This window comes from Sarcophilus harrisii, chromosome 1, assembly GCF_902635505.1.
Source record: "Sarcophilus harrisii chromosome 1, mSarHar1.11, whole genome shotgun sequence".
NCBI classification, from domain to species: domain Eukaryota; kingdom Metazoa; phylum Chordata; class Mammalia; order Dasyuromorphia; family Dasyuridae; genus Sarcophilus; species Sarcophilus harrisii.
In genome coordinates, this window is record NC_045426.1 from 184,570,457 (window position 1) to 184,591,397 (window position 20,941).

At 33.4% G+C, this 20,941-nt stretch overlaps 1 protein-coding gene across 1 annotated transcript in view; it reads left to right on the forward strand.

Moving 5' to 3' along the window:
- ADGRV1 (adhesion G protein-coupled receptor V1) overlaps positions 1–20,941 on the forward strand; it is a 668,591-nt gene that overhangs the window by 87,475 nt on the left and 560,175 nt on the right. The window contains exons 24-29 of the mRNA XM_031938764.1: positions 2,038–2,240; positions 4,921–5,050; positions 9,609–9,689; positions 11,160–11,299; positions 13,128–13,737; positions 18,107–18,322. Of these exons, the coding sequence (XP_031794624.1) occupies positions 2,038–2,240; positions 4,921–5,050; positions 9,609–9,689; positions 11,160–11,299; positions 13,128–13,737; positions 18,107–18,322 (1,380 nt within the window). The remainder of the gene's footprint in view (positions 1–2,037; positions 2,241–4,920; positions 5,051–9,608; positions 9,690–11,159; positions 11,300–13,127; positions 13,738–18,106; positions 18,323–20,941) is intronic.

The following is a 20,941-nucleotide window of genomic DNA, read 5'->3' on the forward strand; positions in this document are numbered from 1 at the left end:
GAGCCAAAAACAAATTCCAAATACTTTTTGATTATCTGAATTTTTTGGATTTGAGTAATTTGATCTTAGATAGTCTGATAGTGATTGTAATTGTAAATTTAAGTAAACATCAATTTGACTTAAATTCAGACATTCTTGTTTTTAAACAGATTCAAATTAGAATTAATAGAATTTTGCTTTTCGGGGAAAAGTTTTTTTGGGAAAAGATGAATGAATGAAGCATTAGACTAAATAGAAAAGTAATTCAGGCTCTACTATCCAGGACTTCATATTCTAAAGGGAAAACAACACATAGAGAAGCTATCTCATCCTACTATTTATGTTGAAGATGAATTGTATACTTTGTTCAAAATGAAATTCCACTAATACTCTCCTCAAGTCATTATGTTATTATGTTGGAGAAATGATCCTGGGTTATTGAAAACAATGACAAGAGTGAGTAAATTCTAGGTGATCCTATGAAAGTGGAAAGGTTTTCACTGTACATTTGTTATTTGAGGACCAGCTTGGCTAAGGCTTTCCAGAAAGGAAAAAAAAAGATATAGGCAAGACACATTTTAAAGTTTAATCTGCATTATTAACATCTTCTGCATTACATTGTCTTAACATTATCAAAACAATAAATTGGGCCCCAATTTGTGGTATTTGTTGATTTCCAAAATAGAAATATTCACAATGAAAATTTAACAATTTTTGTCTGGCTTCATCTTACTCTTTCCTACAACATAACTGATTATGTATGTTCAGTCTTTGCTTAAAAATCAGTAAAGGGGATCCGACTGCTTCTTGAGGTAGCCCATTCCATTGGTAGATAGCTTTGTTTATCAGAAATTTTATTCATCTCAAGGCTAAATTTGTTTCTTTTAAACTTTTACTCATTGCGCCTAATTTTGCCCTCTGGGACCAAGTAAAACAAGTCTAATCCTTCTTATTTGAGATAGCACTTTAGTGGAAGTAATACCACTAGTAATAGCAGGAGTAGCAGTAGCACTAGTAATAGTAGTAGCAGCAGTAGTAGTAATAGAAATATAGAAATAGTAATGGTGGTGGTGGTGGTGGTAGTAATAGTAGTAGTAGTAATTGTAATAGTAGTAAATAGTAGTAGTAGTAGCAGCAGCAGCAGGGCAGCTGGGTGCTAGAGAGCACTGGTCCTGAGATCAGGAAGACTCATTTTCCTGAGTTCAAATCTGACTTCAGACACTTAATAACTGTGTGCCTTCGGGCAAGTCACTTCATCCTGTTTCCTCAGTTTCCTTATCTGTAAAATGAGCTGGAGAAGGAAATAGAAAACCATTGCAGGGTATTGACCAAGAAAATCCCCAAAGGGGTCACAAAGAGTCAGAGATGACTGAAAAATCACTGAAAATTAATAGTAGTGGTGTTGTGGTTGGGATAGTGGCAGTAGCAGTAATGGTGGTAGAAGTTGTTCAGTCATGTTTTCAATCATGTCTGACTCTTTATGCAATGGTTTGTTATTTCCTTCTGCAGCTCATTTTATAGATGAGGAACTAAGGCAAACAGGATTAAGTGACTTACTCAGGGATTACACAGCTAGTAAGTGTCTGAGGTCGGATTTGAACTCATTTCTTCCTGACTCTGGAACTGACACACTGTACCATCTAGCTGCCTACTATACTTTAGTAATAATAGTAATAGCAGAAGTGGTAAAGTAGTTGTGGTGATAATAGTGGTAGTAGTAGTAGTAGCTAATGTGTATCGTGTGTTATGATTTTTAAAGGACCTTACAAATATTGTCTCATTTTATTTCCATCACAATGCCATAAGGTAGTATGCTATATTATTATCCTCATTTCGTATGAAAACTAAAGCTAGAAGCAATTAAGGGATTTGCCCAGAATCATACAACTAATTAAATGTCTGAATAAAGATTTCTTGATTCCTGTTCCAGTGCTTTATCTACCTTGCTGCCCTAAATACTTTCCTCTAGCTAATGGATGAAAACACAGATTTTCATTTAAAATGAATATGACATTTGTGAAGATGAAAATGTTGTTTTTTTGTGTGTGTGTTTGTTAGGCTTACTTCAGTTCTCTCTGGGAATGCCTCCTCAGCCTGATGATAAGATGACTTTGCCTACAACAAGTATCCCTCATATAACTGTGAAGGAGGAAGATGGAGAAGTGAAATTGTTGGTTGTTCGTGCACAAGGCCTTCTGGGAAAGGTGATGGTGGAATACAGAACAGTTTCACTGACAGCATTTAGTCCTGATGATTATCAGGTAAGTAGATGGGGAGGTAAAATAGAATGCAAAATGTAACATATCTTGCTACTTACCTAGCTACTTGTTGCTTAGCCTTGTCCTTATACTACGAAGAGAACATTATAAAAACAAACAACTTTGAATGGCTTCAGAACCCTGATTAATATAAAGACCAACCATCCTATCCTTTTGAATTTTTTTTTGTCATCAACAAAGTACTTCCTTTATATCATTTATTCTATTTGGGAAAGAGAAATTTGAAGCTGTTTTTCAGTTGTTGTGATCTTGGCCCTTACTAAAAAAAGAAATAGAAGAGCATTGGTATAAAACTATTATACACTGATTATTCCTAGGCTCTTTTCTCCATTGACAGAGCTGTTTTATGTGTCCTGTTGTTTCAAAAGTTCATGACAAAGGCTCCCATCAGCTAACTACACACACATTGTTGATAGCACCTCTATCTGAAGTACAAGAAAACTGGCAATAGAAACTGCTTGATCAATCTTAACCTTGTTTCTTAGTAATCCTAAGTTCTTTTATATATTTACTTTCTTTATAACTTTCTTTTAATTTTTAAATATTTTACATTTTCTTCCCTTCAAAATGAATGCCTGATTTCCCATTGTCTTGTCCATTAATATGACTTCTTTAATATTCTTGTAATTCCTTCTGTCCCTTCTAATTCTGTGCCTTTGAATCCTTGGCTTTGTTCAAGGCTTGGTTCAGATACCATCTTCTTTGGAAGTCTTTATAAGTCCTTTATCCATTTGAGTCTTTACTTATCTTCTTTTTACTCAGTCTGTTTTTGGTCTATCCATCCAGATTTATTTACACATGTTGTTTCCTCCATTTATAGGTAAGCTTCTTAAAGGCAGAAACTGTTTTGTGTTCCTTCCTTTCTTTTGTTTTTCACGCTTAGGTTACTACCTTTGGGAAGAGATTTGTACTTCCTCACTCTAATATCATGAAACCAGAGAGAACAGCAGATGCAAAGTGGAATGAGCTGAGAGTTTATCATAAAGTTAACATTTAAGCAGTCAAGTAAACATTCCTTTCAGATATATTAATTTTCTTTTTAAAATTTTATTTCTTTTAAATACACGTTGCTTTATGTGTCATATTGGGAGAGAGAGATCAGAGCAAGCGGGAAAAATAATGGGAGAGAAAAAAACAGAAAAAAAAAGAAATGAACATAGCATGTGTTGATCTACATTCGATCTCCACAGTTCTTTTTTCTGCATGCAGATGGCATTTTCTGCCTAAAGTCTGTTGGGATTGCTTTGTGTCAGAGAACCACTGAAAAGAATCAAGTCTTTCATAGTTGATCATTGCACATTCTTGCTGTTATTATGTACAATGTATTCCTGGTTCTGCTTGTTTTGCTCAGCATTCGTTTATCTTTCCAGGCCTTTCTAAAATCAGCTTATTTGTTATTTTTTATAGAACAATAATATTTCATTATCTCTTTATACCGCAATTTATTCAGCCATTCCCCAGTTGTTTGGCATCTACTTATTTTTTCAATTCTTTGCCATCACAAAAAGGATTGCTACAAATGTTTTTGCACATGTGGATCCTTTTCCTTTCTTTAAGATCTACTTGGGATATAAGCCCAATAGAAACACTGCTGGATCAAAGGGTAGGCACAGTTTGATAGCCCTTTGGGTATAGTTCCAGATTGTTCTCCAGAATGGTTAGATCATTTTACAACTCCACCAACAATGCATTAGTGTCCCAGTTTTTCTACATCCCCTCCAAATTTTATCATTATCCTTTCCTGTCATTTTAGCCAATCTGAGAGGTGTAAGATAGTACTTCAGTGTTGTTTTAATTTACATTTCTCTAATCAATAGTGATTTAGAGCTTTTTTTCATATGACTAAAGAAGATATATTAATTTTCTTTCTTTCCTTTTTTTTTTTTTATTGCTAAGGCAATTGGGTTAAGTGACTTGCCCAGGGTCACACAGCTAGGACGTTTTAAATGTCTGAGGCCAAATTTGAACTTGGGTCCTCCTGACTCCAGGGCTGTGCTCTATCTACTGTGCCACCTAGCTTTACCGATGTATTAATTTTCTTTAAGAAAGAGTCAAGTTCAAACTGCATCATTAAAATTTCAGAACAAAGATTAGCATGCTACTCTATTTTTTTCATAATGAGCATGATACTCTGAAGAAACAGTAACCCTTTCTCTAAATGAATATCCACAATAGATGGAGTGCTGGGATGATTGTAAATAAAATAGATTGCTCTTTTTTCTTGAAAAAATTTAATAATAAAAATGTCATTAATAATATAACCAAATGGTGAGTAAATGTGTTTCTAAATGCCTTATTTTTAAATGTCTTTGGTGAAAAGAATGTCTTGCAGCTCTTAACTTTAATTATTTAATAGCTTATCAAAGTCTCTTGTTGAGTATTCCTTTGTGACTTTGAATATTCTCTTGTAATAAGAGAACATTGAAAATGAAAATCCTTCCACTCTGACTTGACCAGAGGACATTTATTTAAAATTTGTTCTGAGCTCTATCATTCTTATTTTGTAAGCCTTCCATTTTATTCTCATACTTTAGGTTATATGTTGCAGCATCAGTAGCAATTTTGGGAATAGCAAAAATTTTAATTTGCTCAAAATCATAAAAGCAATGAATATAAATCAAAGGATAAATGTATGTTTTTTGTTTTTGTATTTGTATTTCAGGATACTTCAGGAACCTTAGAATTTCAGCCAGGGGAAAGATACAAATATATTACTGTTAACATCACAGATAATTCTATTCCTGAATTGGAGAAATCTTTTAGAGTTGAATTGTTAAACTCAGAGGAAGGAGGTAAGGATTATTCTTCAAAAATTTCTTTTTTTTAAAAGTCACAAGATCATAAAGCTATTAAGGCAATATATAAATCTTCCTAAAGTGGCTAATTACTTTAAATTAAACACAGTTACACATTTCTTCAAGAGTCTTTGGTGAATTCATTTGTCTTTGAAAGGAGTCTAAATCCTGGATTGACTGAAGAATAGTTTAAGAAATTTAGATTAAAAAAAAAAAAAAAAAGAAATTTAGATTAAAATTTCTAATTTGTAACTTATCTTGCTACTTAAAAACCATAAGTCTTCCTATCTAAAACATAAGTTTAAAATTAAAAACTACTTTTAAAGAAACCATGATTGTATGTTAAGATATGGACTAATAATAATTTATGATGCCAGACTTTTTATATTTCTTTTGAAAAAATAGAATGCTTTGGATAGAAAAATCTTTATCAAGTACATTATACTAAGACTCCATTAGCTATTGTGCCAGATCTTTTTGTATCACTGCTGACCTGAGGGAAATGCGAATATGAAAGTGTAATTGCACTGAGTCAGCAGAGTTTGAAGGTAATTCATAGCATTATCTTTCTTTTTTTTTTTTTTTTTTTATTTAATAGCCTTTTATTTACAGGATATATACATGGGTAACTTTACAGCATTAACAATTGCCAAACCTCTTGTTCCAATTTTTCACCTCTTACCCCCCCCCACCCCCTCCCCTAAATGGCAGGATGACCAGTAGATGTTAAATATATTAAAATATAACTTAGATACACAATAAGTATACATGACCAAAACATTATTTTCCTGTACAAAAAGAATCAGACTCTGAATTATTGTACAATTAGCTTGTGAAGGAAATCAAAAATGCAGGTGTGCATAAATATAGGGATTGGGAATTCAATGTACATAGCATTATCTTTCAATCTATGTCTGCAAACCAGGTCACCACATCATTTGTCCTGGTAGGGAACAGAAGTGGTAGGGAAATATGTACATGTAAGTAACCAAACTCACAAAAAGTTTCTTGATGTGGGGAGTAGGACATCTTGATTTTATCATGACTTCCACAATAACTCCTTACATGATATATGAAATAGCATAGTTCATGTCTATATAGACAGGAAATGCTATTGGGTAACAACTTTTGTTTATCTCTCTCTCTTCAGATGTATGTATATATGCAAATGGGAAAATTATGATTTTGTTAAAAATTACGTGGATTATAGAAAAAAAATTATCTAAACAAAAAATAAAATTAATATTATAATTGACCTTTATTTCAAGTAAAAGCAGTATATTGGAAAGAAACATGTTAATGTGTACTCATAAAAAGTAGGAAAGTGGGGAGAAATATATTGTTCTTTCTTCAAGGAGAGTTTTCTCACAGTATTCTTGATGTCCTACATTTGAAGGAAAAGACAATGCAATTAAGAGCAAGAAAAATGGCAGCTACAATTTTGAGAAATTTGTATACAGTAAATAAATGATAGAAGGCCAATGTGTAAGGCAAGAGAGACATAACTAGGGTAGGGCAAATGGGATTTTGCCTCAAGGAACAAGTATTTAGATGATAGCAACAAATTGCTCCTGCAGCCTAGAAAAGACTAAGTATAGAATCTAGTTGGTAGCAATAATTAGTTAAAATAGGAAGCTATCAAATAGTGTTTACTTCTCATACCTCAAATTCTCCTTTAGGGAAATTTTAGTGTCACTTACCCTTTTCACAAAAATTTCTAGTTATATGTCTAAAAAAGCAATATATAAAAGATCTGCTTTGCATTTTTCAAGGGTTGTTGTCTTCCTTCCTTCTCCTCTCCCCCCTCCCCCCCCGATGTAACTTGGTTATTTTTCTGATAATATTTTTTATTTAAGAAAGAAAAAAATTAAAAATAGTGGCTATATTTTGCTTAATTCAAGAATCTCTGACTTTGTTATTGTGGATACACTCTCTTGTGAATTAAATTTCAGCATCTTTTTGTCTTTATGGGTAGTCTGCATAAGTTTACTGTGGCTAAAAAGAAAAAGGCATCATTCATTGATCACCTTTCTGGTGATGAGTATTTCCATGCTGAAGCTAATCCTAAGATGATGAGACATACAAATGATTGCCAGGCCAGTGCTTGCCTATGGTATTTGTTAAATTATCTCCTTTTAATAAAACAAAGTACTTAAATGCTTATCTAAAACCAAAAAAAAAAAGTATTATCTAATTGCAATAATGATACTACCAGCAATTTTGATTATCTACTTCTTTTCCTTAAAGAATTTAATACGTGATAGCATGTTGTAAGAGCACCATATTTACTATCTCTGTGAGCATTTATGCAAACATACTTTATTACCTTTTCAGTATGAGAATTTGTAAGAAGAGACTTTGGGCTCTTATATGGGTGAGTGGGGCAACAATAACAAAACTTTTTAAAATCTTTGGTAATGCTGTTTTTATTGATTTTGAAAAAAAATGTTACAAACACATATACCCATGACTATACATATACACAGTACATATATGCATATATATTATAGGACATTACATAGGGCCACTTAATAGGTAAGATTACCTCATAGATCTGTTTAGTTGTTAAGGAACTTGGGGCTCAATCTATAAATATAGATCAATCTTACAGGTCATTTCATAATCAGATTCCAGTTCATTTTATGGACTGAAGTGATTTAGGGTTCACCTCTTGCTGTTGTGGCTTCAGATAAAATTGAGAATAAAGAACCACATGGACTATTATCTGCCAAGCCATTTCCCCTTTTAGGATTTTGAGAAAAAACAAGATATTCTCCAGGATGTGGAGGCTACTTTACTTCTGGTGTCTAATGTATTATCAGGAAGAAGAAAAGGGTACCATAGATTTTTATAATCTCTTTGTGGTAGAGAGGAAGTAACTCTTATTTTGAAATCAAAGGATCAGGGTTCAAATGTTGCTTCTAAATGCTTAGCTATATGATCTTGAGAAAGTCATTAAACCTCATGAGCCTCCATTTCTTCAGTTGCATAATGAGAGAACTGGATTTTGTGGTTTATGAGGTCTCTTCTGTCTTTAAATTATGTGGCACTATTACATTTTTAGCATGTACCAGAGTTTTTGTGCGCTGAAATATTCCTGCTCACCCTTAACCTCCTGTATACCACCATCATGCCATTCCTGTCTTTGGTTGGATTAGGTTAAATAAAACATTTATTAAGTGCTTACTGTGTGTCAGGTAACTGTGCTCAGGGATAAGAATAGAAAGAGAAGAAAAAAGTCTCAAATTAGGATTTGAGTTTATATTCTGATGGGGGAAAGATAACACACACATAAAAGGGAGATGAAAAGCAGGGAGAAGGAGGTACCCACATAGGAACAAAATGGAAGAGTCCAGAGGCTTAGAAACTGAGTCAAGCTAGAAGAGAATAGCGCTGGAATTGACACTTCCTCAACTGGAGATTCTTGGGAGCTATTCAGTAATAGGAGGAAGAAGCCTTCAGGGCAGTCAAGTCACTAGCAGGAGTGATACTGGGGCAGAGGTAGAAGAGTTGGGAGATCTTGGAGATCTGGTACTTTACATGCACTTTATCGTTATTTGTCCTTCTTTCTTGAAGATAACAACCAACTGACTTGGATTTAAGTGAAGGAGAGCTGTACAAAGTCACTAGGCTCATTTTCTCCTCCTGAGTCATTTGGATCCAGTGGCAAGATGTAGCTCAGGATTGGTGGTAGAAAGTACAGTTACCCCTTACACATCATGGGGATTAAGAGTGTGATATCTCCAACATCTGGAAAATACATGTAAAAATTTTTGTCCTTCCCTTCATACCAGAGAAGTTTTTTTTTTTTCTTTTATGGGATGTTCACAATGTCTTATTTTAAAATTTAGGTTGATATACAATACTATACATATATTTTATGTATTTCTGAGTTTCTAAACTTTTTTCTTGTGTCATCTGCTGGCCTTTAATACATACTGCAGCTTCTGTAAACTGTCCCTCCCCCCCCCCCATTCCCATTTAATTTCTTATGCTGATCCATAATATATTGAAACTCTTATGGGGAAAGTTGCAATATGCAAGCAATAATTATATAAACCCATTCTTCTGCTGTGAACCTTCTAATTCTAGCTTCTGCTTCACTTTGTGCTGGTCTATATGAGGCTAGATCTGTGATATGTAAAATATGGAATCTGTTTATGTAAGAAATTTTGCTTTCCTGTGACTAGGGAATTCTAACATAAAATATCCTGAAAAGACCTAAATTTGTACTAGGATAGGACTTCTATATCCTGTTATAAATAAGAAAAAAAAAGAAAGGTTTGCAGAATTAATTAGCCACAGCACCCATACCTGATGCCAAATATGTGCTGCTACCCTCCCATCCCCACTTACCAACCCTTTTTATTAATGAGATTGGAAATGATATATTCTGTTCTTTGTAATAAAGACATCCTTTCAATAAAGCATTTGGGGACTTTTCATGAATAATGCTCTCTTCTCCTCTTGAACATGCAGTAAATGTTTCCATCTCTTCTCTGTTCTATAAATATGTATATGTGAATTGCACACTTCTATGCCTCTCTTCTTGAAGTTGCTGAACTCTTTAGAATTGATGGGAGTGGTAGTGGTGATGGGAACGAGGAGTTCTTCCTTCCAACTGTCCACAAGCGTGGTAAGCATCTTAGTCTATCCTCTCTCTTTTGTTTTTCCTATATAAAATTCTGCCTTCAAATACTATGGTATTGAAAACCTACAGTCTTACTTTAATTGATTCATGACAAATAATTACTATTGTTATCATTTCTTTTCTTCATATTTTCAGAATTCAGTTCCACATTTATAAATGACTATGAAATAGGGCTTTTAGAATAAAGTTTCATTAATAAATTAATTTTGAAATCTGTATAATTTCATATGATCTTAGTGCCTTGCTAAGGTGAATAAAAATGAGAATGTATTTTATAATTTAAGGGTTCTGTTAAAATTTCCTTTACATGGAGAAACATCGTTTTTCATTGATAGTATGGGTAGGAGAAATAAATGAAGAGAAACTCAATCAAGAGTTTATATTAAATTTACCATTGTTCTTAAGAAAAAATTTTAAAAATTGAAACTATTTCAAAATAGTACTTTTGCTTTCTTCCTGGAAGTTAGCACAGTGCCTCACATGTAGTAGGAACTTAATAAGTGCTTACTGATTGGCTAATTTCTATTTAAAATACTTTTGTCATATGAGATAAAAATCTGCCTCCTCCTTTGAAGAGAAAACTTTCTGTTCCTTAGAAATCCATTTTTCCAAATTCAGGGTTTTCATATACTATCTTTGCTGACCCCATACAACTTAAGACATTTTTTCACACAATGGAATATATTCTAATAACGTGTCATGTTTTTCCTTAATATTTGCAAGTTTCTGTAGTCCTTTACACAATATCTTTATTTTATCACCTTTGCATATATGTCACTTCTCTGAATAACTATTTGAGGACCACTAAAAATTGAGCACCATTTTTTGAAAAGTAGGAGGTATTTTGGCGTGAAATATTTGAATAGCGAAAGAAGATAAATAGCATTGTCTTGTAATAATATTAATGTGATAGAATATAATTACTATGAAGATGGTAATGAAAGTGCTTCATTTGTATTGAAAAAAAATAGGGATGATCCTGTTCTAGATATAAGTCCATTTGACATATGTTCTCAGTATAGTTATTGTGTCTGGCCTTTCCCACATTCACTATGCTGAAAAATTTTCCCTTTTGGAGAGCAAAAGTCCACCAATTTTATATATTTATTTTTTCATGTACTTTGTATCTTCCTTTTTGTAAAAGTGATGCTGTGGAGCTCATATAATGATAAATTTGCTTTTCTTTACAAGCAGATGAAAACTAATACATGATTAAAATGAAACTTTATAAATTCTTCATTGATCTCTTACTAGCTATGGGACCTTAGGCAAATCACTTAATCTTTCTGAGTCTCTTTCCTAATCTATAAAATGGGGATACTTGAGCCACTGACTTGAAAGGATTGTTGTGAAGATTAAAATATGCTTTAAGTATTTTTTTAAAAAAATACCAACATTATTGCTAAAATGCTAATTAACATTGCATTTTTCTTTTTAAAAAACTGGTACATATAGCCAGTTTAGGAATAGCTTCCCAAATTATAGTAACCATTGAAGCTTCAGATGATGCTCATGGTGTATTTGAGTTCAGCCCAGAGTCATTACATGTCAGTGGAACTGAACCTGAAGATGGACAGAGCTCAGTTACCTTTAAGGCAAGCAAATTTCATTTCATTCTATTTTGTAATATTTTAGATGATATTTGATTCTCAATTTTTTTCCCAATAAGGATGGTATTGGAATATAGTAGATTTGAAAATCATCTCTCTTGGACTTGAGTATTTGTTTTTATATTTAGCAATGAATACAAAGGAGTTTTTCTATTCTGCTAATACACATTCTATAGAAGCCATACTGTTAAGATATAACAAAGGAAGAACTAAAATTGTTGTTGTGTGTTCTTAACTATTTTATCTATATATCTGATTAGGAGAGATCTCTCAAAATAAATAATCCAGTGCAGTACATGGTAAAGGACAAACAAATAAAACTATAGACTAAATTATAAGGAGCAAGTACCCAAAGAAACCTGGAAGGTGGCATAATATTGTACAATCAGAAGACCTGAGTATTTACTAGATATATTATTCCATACAAGTAGCTTAATTTCCCCATGTAGCAGGATTTTCAATTGTAAAATGAGCATTATAGTACCTTCTTAATGTAAAAGTATTCTGTAAACTACAGTGTTGTATGTGTGCTGTTATCTTATATATACCTTTATAGTTTATCAAAACTTTGTAGTTTTTAGTATTAACAAGGTTTCAGTGAAATAGTTGTATTTGGGTATTCTATTGAGTAGTAGCATTAATTTGTTTGATTAAAACAGTTTTGTTCTTTTCAATGGGTGACTTACAAAATATTCAATTCTTAAGAATGAGGTTTATTAGTCCTCAAAGTATCTTTTGAAATGTATTTATAACTACATAATTGAAAGCAAATGAGGTATGATTTGATTTACAGAAATTTTTTAAAGCTGACTTTTCAGGACTATATTTATTGTTCAAAATGAAGTACAGCTATATACTATTATAAATAATGAAAGTATGATGTCTCAGAATGTTATTAAAGTAGTTTTTTAAATACACAAAACAGAACAGAAGGATATCTGGAAGGAAACAGGATAACTTTGAAAGTAGCATGTTGACTCAATTATATACTTTTCTAAAAGCAAGCTGTATGTAATAGAGATACTTTCATTATAATCCTCTTTGTTTCATATATGGAAAAGTGTGTGTATTTGTTAGGCTCAAAATATAATGAATCTATTAATAAAACAAGAAAGATGCCATGGATAATCATAAATATAATTTGAGTTAACTATATTTAGTCAATCATATTTAATTTGTTTCTAATATTTATTAGAATTGATGGAAATATCAAGTTTTACCTTAATCAAAAACTAGAACACTTGATTTGAAAGCTCAAGTTTAGTGTTCTATTGCCATTACATTGATATTAGAAAAATCTTTCATCATTCTAATACTTGTATTTTCCTACGCATGATATATGAAGTAGTAATTTTGGGAAAGAGATTCTAATTGTGACAAACTCACAAGACAGTCATTTATCACGGTCACAAAGGTTGCTATTTATTACATGAAACAGCTCACGGGCTAAACCAAACATGAGTAAGCAACTGTTTCTGGTGGTGGCAATTTTTAAAGTTAGTGGGGAGAAATGGAGGTAAGTCAGATGGAGGTTTAGAGATTAAGGGAAGAATTGGGGAGGAGTTGGGGAGGAATTAGGGAGAAGTTAAGGAAAATGGAGGGAGTGACCTAGAGGACAACAAAATGACTGGGACCAGAAATCAGTCTGTCTTAAGATATGCAGTCTGTCTTAAGATATGCTAATCAAGACAGTCTCAGGAGTTGGGCAATTTTTATGTGACTGAGAAACAGGCTGGGAGGATTAGAGCTATTAAAGTTCTTGTTCCACATCAATATATATTTTGACATGAGGATTTTTTTTCATATTCTTTAGGTTGTGAGAAGCCATGGAACTTTATCTCAAGTAATTTTGCATTGGAACATTCCTTCTGATATATCTGGAGATCTTGCCTTCACTTCTGGCAATGTCACTTTTGAGATAGGGCAGATGAATGCCAATATAACTGTGGAAATACTGCCTGATGAAATTCCTGAACTGGATAAAACATTTTCCATTTTAATCATAAATGTTTCTAATGGCTGCCTAGGAGTCCGTACAAATGCTACATTAATAATTTTGGCCAGTGATGACCCATATGGAATATTCATCTTTTCTGAGGAAAATAGACCAATCAAAGTTGAAGAAGCAAGTCAAAATGTTATTCTCACAATAATACGGTTAAAAGGTCTTATAGGAACAGTCATGGTTACCTATGCAACAATGGATGATATGGAAAAACCACCTTTTTTTCCACCTAATTTAGCCAGAGCAACTCAAGGAAGGGACTATATACCTGTTTCTGGGTTTGCTATTTTTAGAGTTAACACGAGTGAGGCAACAATTAGTATTCCTATTTTGGATGATGATGAACCAGAAAAGTCAGAATCTGTGTTTGTTGAGCTGATCAATGTTACATTAATAGAAAAAGTACAGAATCGACCAAGTAAGTATAGCCTTTTGCTTTACTTATCCATCATGGTGTAATCCTAGCAGTTCAAAATAACTAAATATGTTGATACCTTTGGTCTTTATATTACAGTCATCTTTTGGTGAAAAACAGTTTTCTCCATTTCCTTCAAAATGAATCTGCCCTGTGTAAGTGTGTGTGTGTGTGTGTGTGTGTGTGTGTGTGTTGTATAGACCCAATTAAATGAAAACACCAAATATAATAACAGCATCAGACAGTACTCCTGTAGTCTCACATGTCTCTGGCAGAGGGAAGATAATTTTTCATTATCTGTGATCTGGACCATCTCTAGTTTTTCAATTACATAGAGAGTATGTTTCCTTTTAGTGGTTTTTTTTTTTTTTTTCATTTTTAAACTTTATTTCTACTATTCTGGTTCTGTTCATTTCACTAGGTATCACTTCATACAAATCTTCCTCTTTTTCCTTCAATTTCTCCTTGAGTCATTTTAAAATCAAGATCAAAAAGTGCTGAATAAATAGGAGAGTAGAATACTTTCATAAAACTGGTAATACATATAGCCTCCACTTTTTAAATGACTAATATTCAGAAGTTCAATTTTCAATCAGTTTGCAGCTCAAAATTCATTTTCTCATAGAAATTATGTTGTAAAAGATGGTTAGGCTCCAAGCCAACAAATCTTTATTTTGATCGAATAACTTTTATGTTCATTGCACAATGGTAGGTACTGATTGAGGTACACAGGTAAGTAAGATACAATACCTTGTCTTCATGGGGCTAACAAGTTAACAAGTAAAATGCATTCTGTATTACAATTGGAAAACACATATCTTTCTGGAGATGAAACCACCATCATAGTCCAGAAGAGTGAATGCTGGTAGTGAGGGCTCTATCTAGTAGGACAAAGAAGAAGAGGTTCTGCTAGAAGGGACTAAATGGTGGATTTGAGAAGCATCTCCCTCCCCCAAACAGCTCCAATTGCCTGTCAGGGCTAAGACTAAGGAAGAAAAAGAAAAGAAAGGACAAAGAATTGTAGAGTTGGAATTACACGGGCAGCTGCTCTTTTTAGGTAGTTCTTCACCCTCCCCCTGGGGAGTCACTCTTTTGGGGAGTATGGGAAGCTAGATTTTGAAGGATTTTACAGTAACACTGTGTGTAAGGACTTTGTAAATAAGAGACTTCTCATAGTAAGATTTATTTACCTCAAATATAAAGATTCCTATTGTACAAAAAAGAGCGCAGGGAAAGAGCCAAAGATCTGTTAGACAGCTGAATATACTCTGCTTGCTTCTGAATCTTATTTTGAAATGCATTTGTGGAACAGGAAATAATAGCAGTCTAAAGCTACTGTAGTCTTCATGCTTTAGGGTAATGTAGATCAAACTGATATGTGCAGAAAGCCCATATAAATTGAATAAAATCATCGTTGGTGCAGTTTTTAGTTCAGAGATCTTGGGATCAGTTTGTGATTGCAAAAAAAAAAAATAATAGAGTAAGGAAGTTACAGTGGATATTTTTTCTATCTGAAATATTTTAATTGGTCAATTATTGTCTATTTATCACTTTCTAAACTCAGTACTAGGTGCCTGGGCTACAAAGATAATTCTTAAATAATTCCTGTGTTAAGGAGCCTTTTGCATTCATTGGAACTGGAGCAATAGCATATACATATATAAAGATAGACCAAAACATGAGTGCAACTGCATAGACGTGAGGAAAAGATATGCTAGGTGTGAGCACAACTTAATGTTAACAAAAAAAAAAATCAGAAGAAAAAAATCAGTATTTTTATTTCATTATTCATGTTTGTATTTTTGAAGTAAAGTTTAGTTTTGAATTAATAAAAGTTCATCTAAATCTTTTTTTTTTAGTTTAGTATTTTTAGGCTTTTTTGTTTGTTTGTTTTTAGCTTGATGAATAAAAGCTATAATCTTTATGATTGACTATCAATAAAATGTTCACCATAAAGATACATACAATCCCTAGAAAATTTCCCTAGAGAAAAGTTAAGGATTTAAGTTGTAATTTTTAATTGAGAAATCAGGTAGTATGAAGTTAACCAGACTAGAATATGCAAGTCCATTTAATTTAGTTCAATTTAGTTAAATATTTCTTAAACATGTAAATGTAAAATAGTGTACTAAGTAGGAGCTGAGGAGTTATAGCAGTAAATCAGATATAGTTGGGAAACCCTATAATTTCAAGGAGCCCAATGTATAACTTTAGTGAATTGTGTTTTGGAAGTACAGAGTATTAGAAATCTAGGCATGTGCACAAGTCTCTTGCCAAAGGACATGGGCATCCCAGCAATCACTGATTAGTCTATTGATCTCTTTGAAAAGAGAGATTGCATCAAAGATCATTTGCCACAGAGTAAAAGGAACGTTCTTCCTCTGAATCCCTAAGAGGCTATAAGACTAATAGAAACATTCTATCCTTTTCTTTCTGAAATTTTGTTAGCTTGAGGCTATCTAAAAGAGAACAAGGGAAGAACCTTTCTACAGCTTTTATAACCTACTGATGGGGGAAATTTCATCAGACTATTTGGCCAAGTGTCTTTGATGTAGTTCTCCAATTATGGGGACAAGTGGATCAGTTAGGGATTGCTGAGGGTGGCTGTCTCTTAGCAATGGGCCACGGCATGTATTCTACTGAAAGAGAACAGAACCCATGCATTGTTCTAAGGGAAATATGCCAGTATAACAGGCTACAAGTGTATGACATAATCCCTGTTTCCTAGTGGGGAATGTTCAGCTGAAGAAAAAACAAAACCAAAAACTATCATCTCTGAGACAGTCAGGGAATAATCAAATGCTTAATTGTATAATACTATTCCATAAGAACAGAAAGAGTTCAGGGGAGGGAGAGATGTAGAAGCATTCAGGCTCCTTGCTTTTTTTTCCCCCCATGAAAGCACTGGCCAATCACCAGAGCTTATACATGAAATCAAGCTGGAAGATTAATTGATTTATATCTGGTCCAGGGAGCACCGGAAGATGAGCAGTATCAGAAGACAGGACCTGTATCTGGCATAATGAGGAAACATGGCTATTCTACAAAACAAAAGACAGACCCTAACACAGTACTTTTATATTACTGTTGTATATGAATTGTCTCATATGTTAATTATAACTCAATGCTAATGTTTTTTCTCTATTTTTAAATTTTATTTTTATTATCTTTTGTTTTTTATTACATTTGACTTCCCTCTACCCCACCCATGAAACCATCTCATATATTAAAAGATTTTTTTTAAATAGAGAAAAAAAAGCAGCTTAGTAAAATTAACCAACAGATCATCCCTAGAAAGGAGGATCAAGATAGGTTCTCTGAGGAAAATGATGCAGCATTTGGCGTTAAAGTAAGGAAGGAACTTCAGCAAATGAATATAAAGAAGGAAGAAATAGAGAGCTAATTCTATCTATGAAAGCCCAATTATATGAGCAAAATCACAGAAGGAGTGGCAGGGTTAACTTCTACCTTAAATAAGTTTCTTTTGAAGATGTCTAATGAAGTATTCATGTAGTTTTTTAGTATGAGGCATGATGACATAGGGTGTAGCCAGCCTCAGATTTAGAAAGAACTGAATTTCAGATGTTGCATTTGATACATATTAATTTCATGGTGTTAAGCAAGTTGCATAACCTTTGCCAACTCTAGTTTCCTCCTCTGTAAAATGGGGATAAAAATAGCTACTTGATAGGGGAAAATGACATGAGATAAAGGACTTTGTAGACCTGAAACTACTATATAAACATTAGGTCTTATTATTACTTATAATAAGATTTCAACTTACTATGGCAGGGTTTCTTCACATGGGGCCTGTGAACTTGTATATAATTGGTTTCTTTTATAAATAATTCTGGGTATTTTTTAAATTCTAAAACATTATTCTTAGGAGGGGTCCATAAACTAAGCCAGATTGTCAGTGAGGTCCCTGACACACAAAAAAATAAGAACCCTTCCTTTAAAATAATAATTACAGATATTGATATGTATTAGTAGAGAAAATTTTCTCCCTGGGAATTCCTTGTAGCTATAAATATTGCCTAATTATGTGTTTTGGCATCTCATCCTATGAGGACATAGGACTCTGTCTTAGTTAAATGTTCTGTGTGTTGTAGTCCTTAATGCTGTATAATGGACAAGAGGGTGCTTAATAAATATCTGATTGTTGTTTTTTTAAGGTTGGTGCTACACATACTGCTTTCAGCTCTCCACAATTGAGGGTTGATCCAAGAATGAGTTGAGAAAGGGTATTTACATGACTTTCATCCCATCATGGATGTTGTCATAATTATTTCCAATTATTAGCACATAAGGAATGCAATACTTGGATTGAGAGTCTGTATTGAACTTTTATTGTTTTCTCTTTACTTTTCAGTTCCAAATTCTCCACGTCTAGGATCCAAGGTAGACACCATTGCTCATTTAATTATCCTTGCCAATGATGATGCATTTGGAACTTTGCAACTCTCAGCACCAATTGTTCGAGTTGCAGAAAATCATGTTGGACCAATTATCAATGTGACGAGAACAGGAGGAGTTTTTGCAGATGTTTCTGTGAAGTTTAAAGCTGTGCCAATAACTGCAATAGCTGGTGAGAAAGGATAAATTCTGAAACTGATACACGGGACTGCTGTAGGAATTTGTAAATTTCTTCTAAATGCTTCTTCTAAATGCAGCCACTATGAATACACATTCAATATTCATTTTTTCTTTTTTTCCCTTACTAATTGTTTTATTTCTTTTCCTGTTTATGTATGTATGCTACTTTTTAATGCACATTTCCTTATGAATCAAAAATCAGAACAAAAGGAAAAACTATGGGTATACATGTAATATTTCAAAAAATCAAGTAAAATAATGAAAAAATGTATTCTTGCACATTCAGTCACTGACAATAAGTATTTTGCATCATATATTTGAGACAATAAATGACCATAAATTTAGTGGGAATTACCAGAGGAGTCATTTTTTAACCCAGGCATTTTATATGATGATCAAAAGTGTAAGTAGCCAATTCTAAATTAGATGGGACATTATTAGGATTGTTTTGTGTCCTCTTTGTGATCATCCTTGAAGAGAGATACATGTGTAAGTTGCTGTCGAAGAACAGAAAAAAAACAAGCAGCCATGGGTTCTTAATGCTTGGCAACGGATATGTTTTTTGTACTTTTTAATTCTTCATTTCTATAAGGAGAGCCCATGAAAACAGACAATAATCTGCATGAGCTCTTTAATTCACATGGACCAGATTTTTCATTTCTAATTTAATCTTAGGGAACTGGTTACCTCTTCTCCCCCAACAATACTCTTGCAACTTTTGAAAAGGATTTGTGCCTAAAGCTGTTTTTTGCATTGATGAGACTCTTGTTAATTAGTCAAAGGAATGAAAAATCTTGGCTTGTCATTTTTAAAGATTTTTATATATTTATCTATTGTCTTTCTGTCCATCCATCCATCTATTCATCTATCTATCGTGATGCTATGAATTTTTAAATTAGTGAGCAAACCCCCCTCCCCAAAAACAACAAAATGTACATGACACTCATTAGCTGATCTTAGCAAGGATTAAGTGAGGTTAAAGGGTAAGAAAAGCTAAAATGTATGCCTTCAGTTCTCAATCCTCATGGCATTTTGCTAAATGCTAAATGCTGTTTTTGTTCATACTAAATTTCCAGAAAATCTGCTGCTAAATTCCTAGGATCAGTCTTCTTTTACTACCCTGATGGTCTTTACAGTTTTAACAAAATTAAGATTACTGCCAATACCACTATGTAAATAACAACAATAATAACTTTGCTACACAAATATTTCTTAACAATTTAAAAGGTATTCTCCTTATATCTTTATGAGGGAGTTAGTTCAGGTTTTACTGATCCCATTTTATAAATGGGTAAATTGAAACTCAGAGAGGGTTCTTATGTTTATACATATGATTCAGATTCAAATACAGATCTTTTGATTTTACACCCTGTGCCCAATCCACAGGAGTATGTGGATATCCCAGGCAGGGAATTTTCTTGCTTCAGCTTTGAAAAGATATTCCATTAATATCGACCTTCTTGTAATAGGTGTTTAAAGTTCACACATTCATTTGATGCAAGGATCTCTTAGAGATTGGTTGGAATCCATCACATTGCTGAAAAATTGGCTATTTATTGGTCTGGAATCAATCAATGATATGTTCACTGGTACTGGGAAGTGTGTATATAAAATTGATGAAGTGTGAGAATTGAGGGTTGAGAGATCCTGTGACAGCAATGGGATCCCCTTTGGCCATCAAGAATTTGCAAACCCCAGTGAATACAGGCTCGAGGTTTGTGGCAAGAATGGATTTATCTATGCTCATAAAACAGCTTTCTTAGCAGCCAAACTCCTGTTAGGAATTAGCAGAGATGGATTGACAGGTCTTTGGTTTTATTGGGTTTGTCCAGGTCCCAAGCTAGGGAGCAGTTTGAGAGACTAATCTTCAATCCAGTAGAGGGTGGTGATTATGACCCAAGCCAAGATCTCCAATTGATTGAGATTAGTTATCTGGGAGTTTCCCTTATGAACAGAAGGGTGTGCTCCCCTCACCCAGAGATCAGGAGGGTTTAAGACCCTGAATTAACTTTCTCCTAAAGATTCCTTTCTCCCCTTTCTCCCCAAAGATTAAAGGGGTCACAGTTTGCATCAGGGCCCCCCCAAATTAAAGGGGACACAGTTTACATCAAAATCATTAGTATATATTTATACAGCTTAGTTTCTGGAAGAAAGATGAATTAGATCTGTTATGTTCTGTTCTGATTAGATCTTACCTATAGCATCATGTTAATTTCTGAGAGTCAACTTTTGGGCAAAAAATGGAGAAATTGAAATTATCTAGCAGACAATATCAAGGGGATCTTGAATTTGTGATGTCTAATGATTGGTTGAAAAATCGGAGATGTTTAGATTGAGAGTTTAAGTATTTGAAAGACTGTCAAATGAAAGTAGCATTCATGTTGTTCTGCTGTCTCGATGGGTTGAATTGGAGCCCTAGGGGTAATTCAGTCTATACTAAAGTTAGAATGGAATACTTTGAGAAGAAGTAGATATCTCTTTCCTCAAAGACTACCCCCTGCCATTGGAAATATTCAAGCAAAATTGCATAATAAGATTAGATGGCCACCAAAGCCATTTCCAACTCTGAAATTCTATCATTTTTATCCATACTTTTAATATCATTATATGT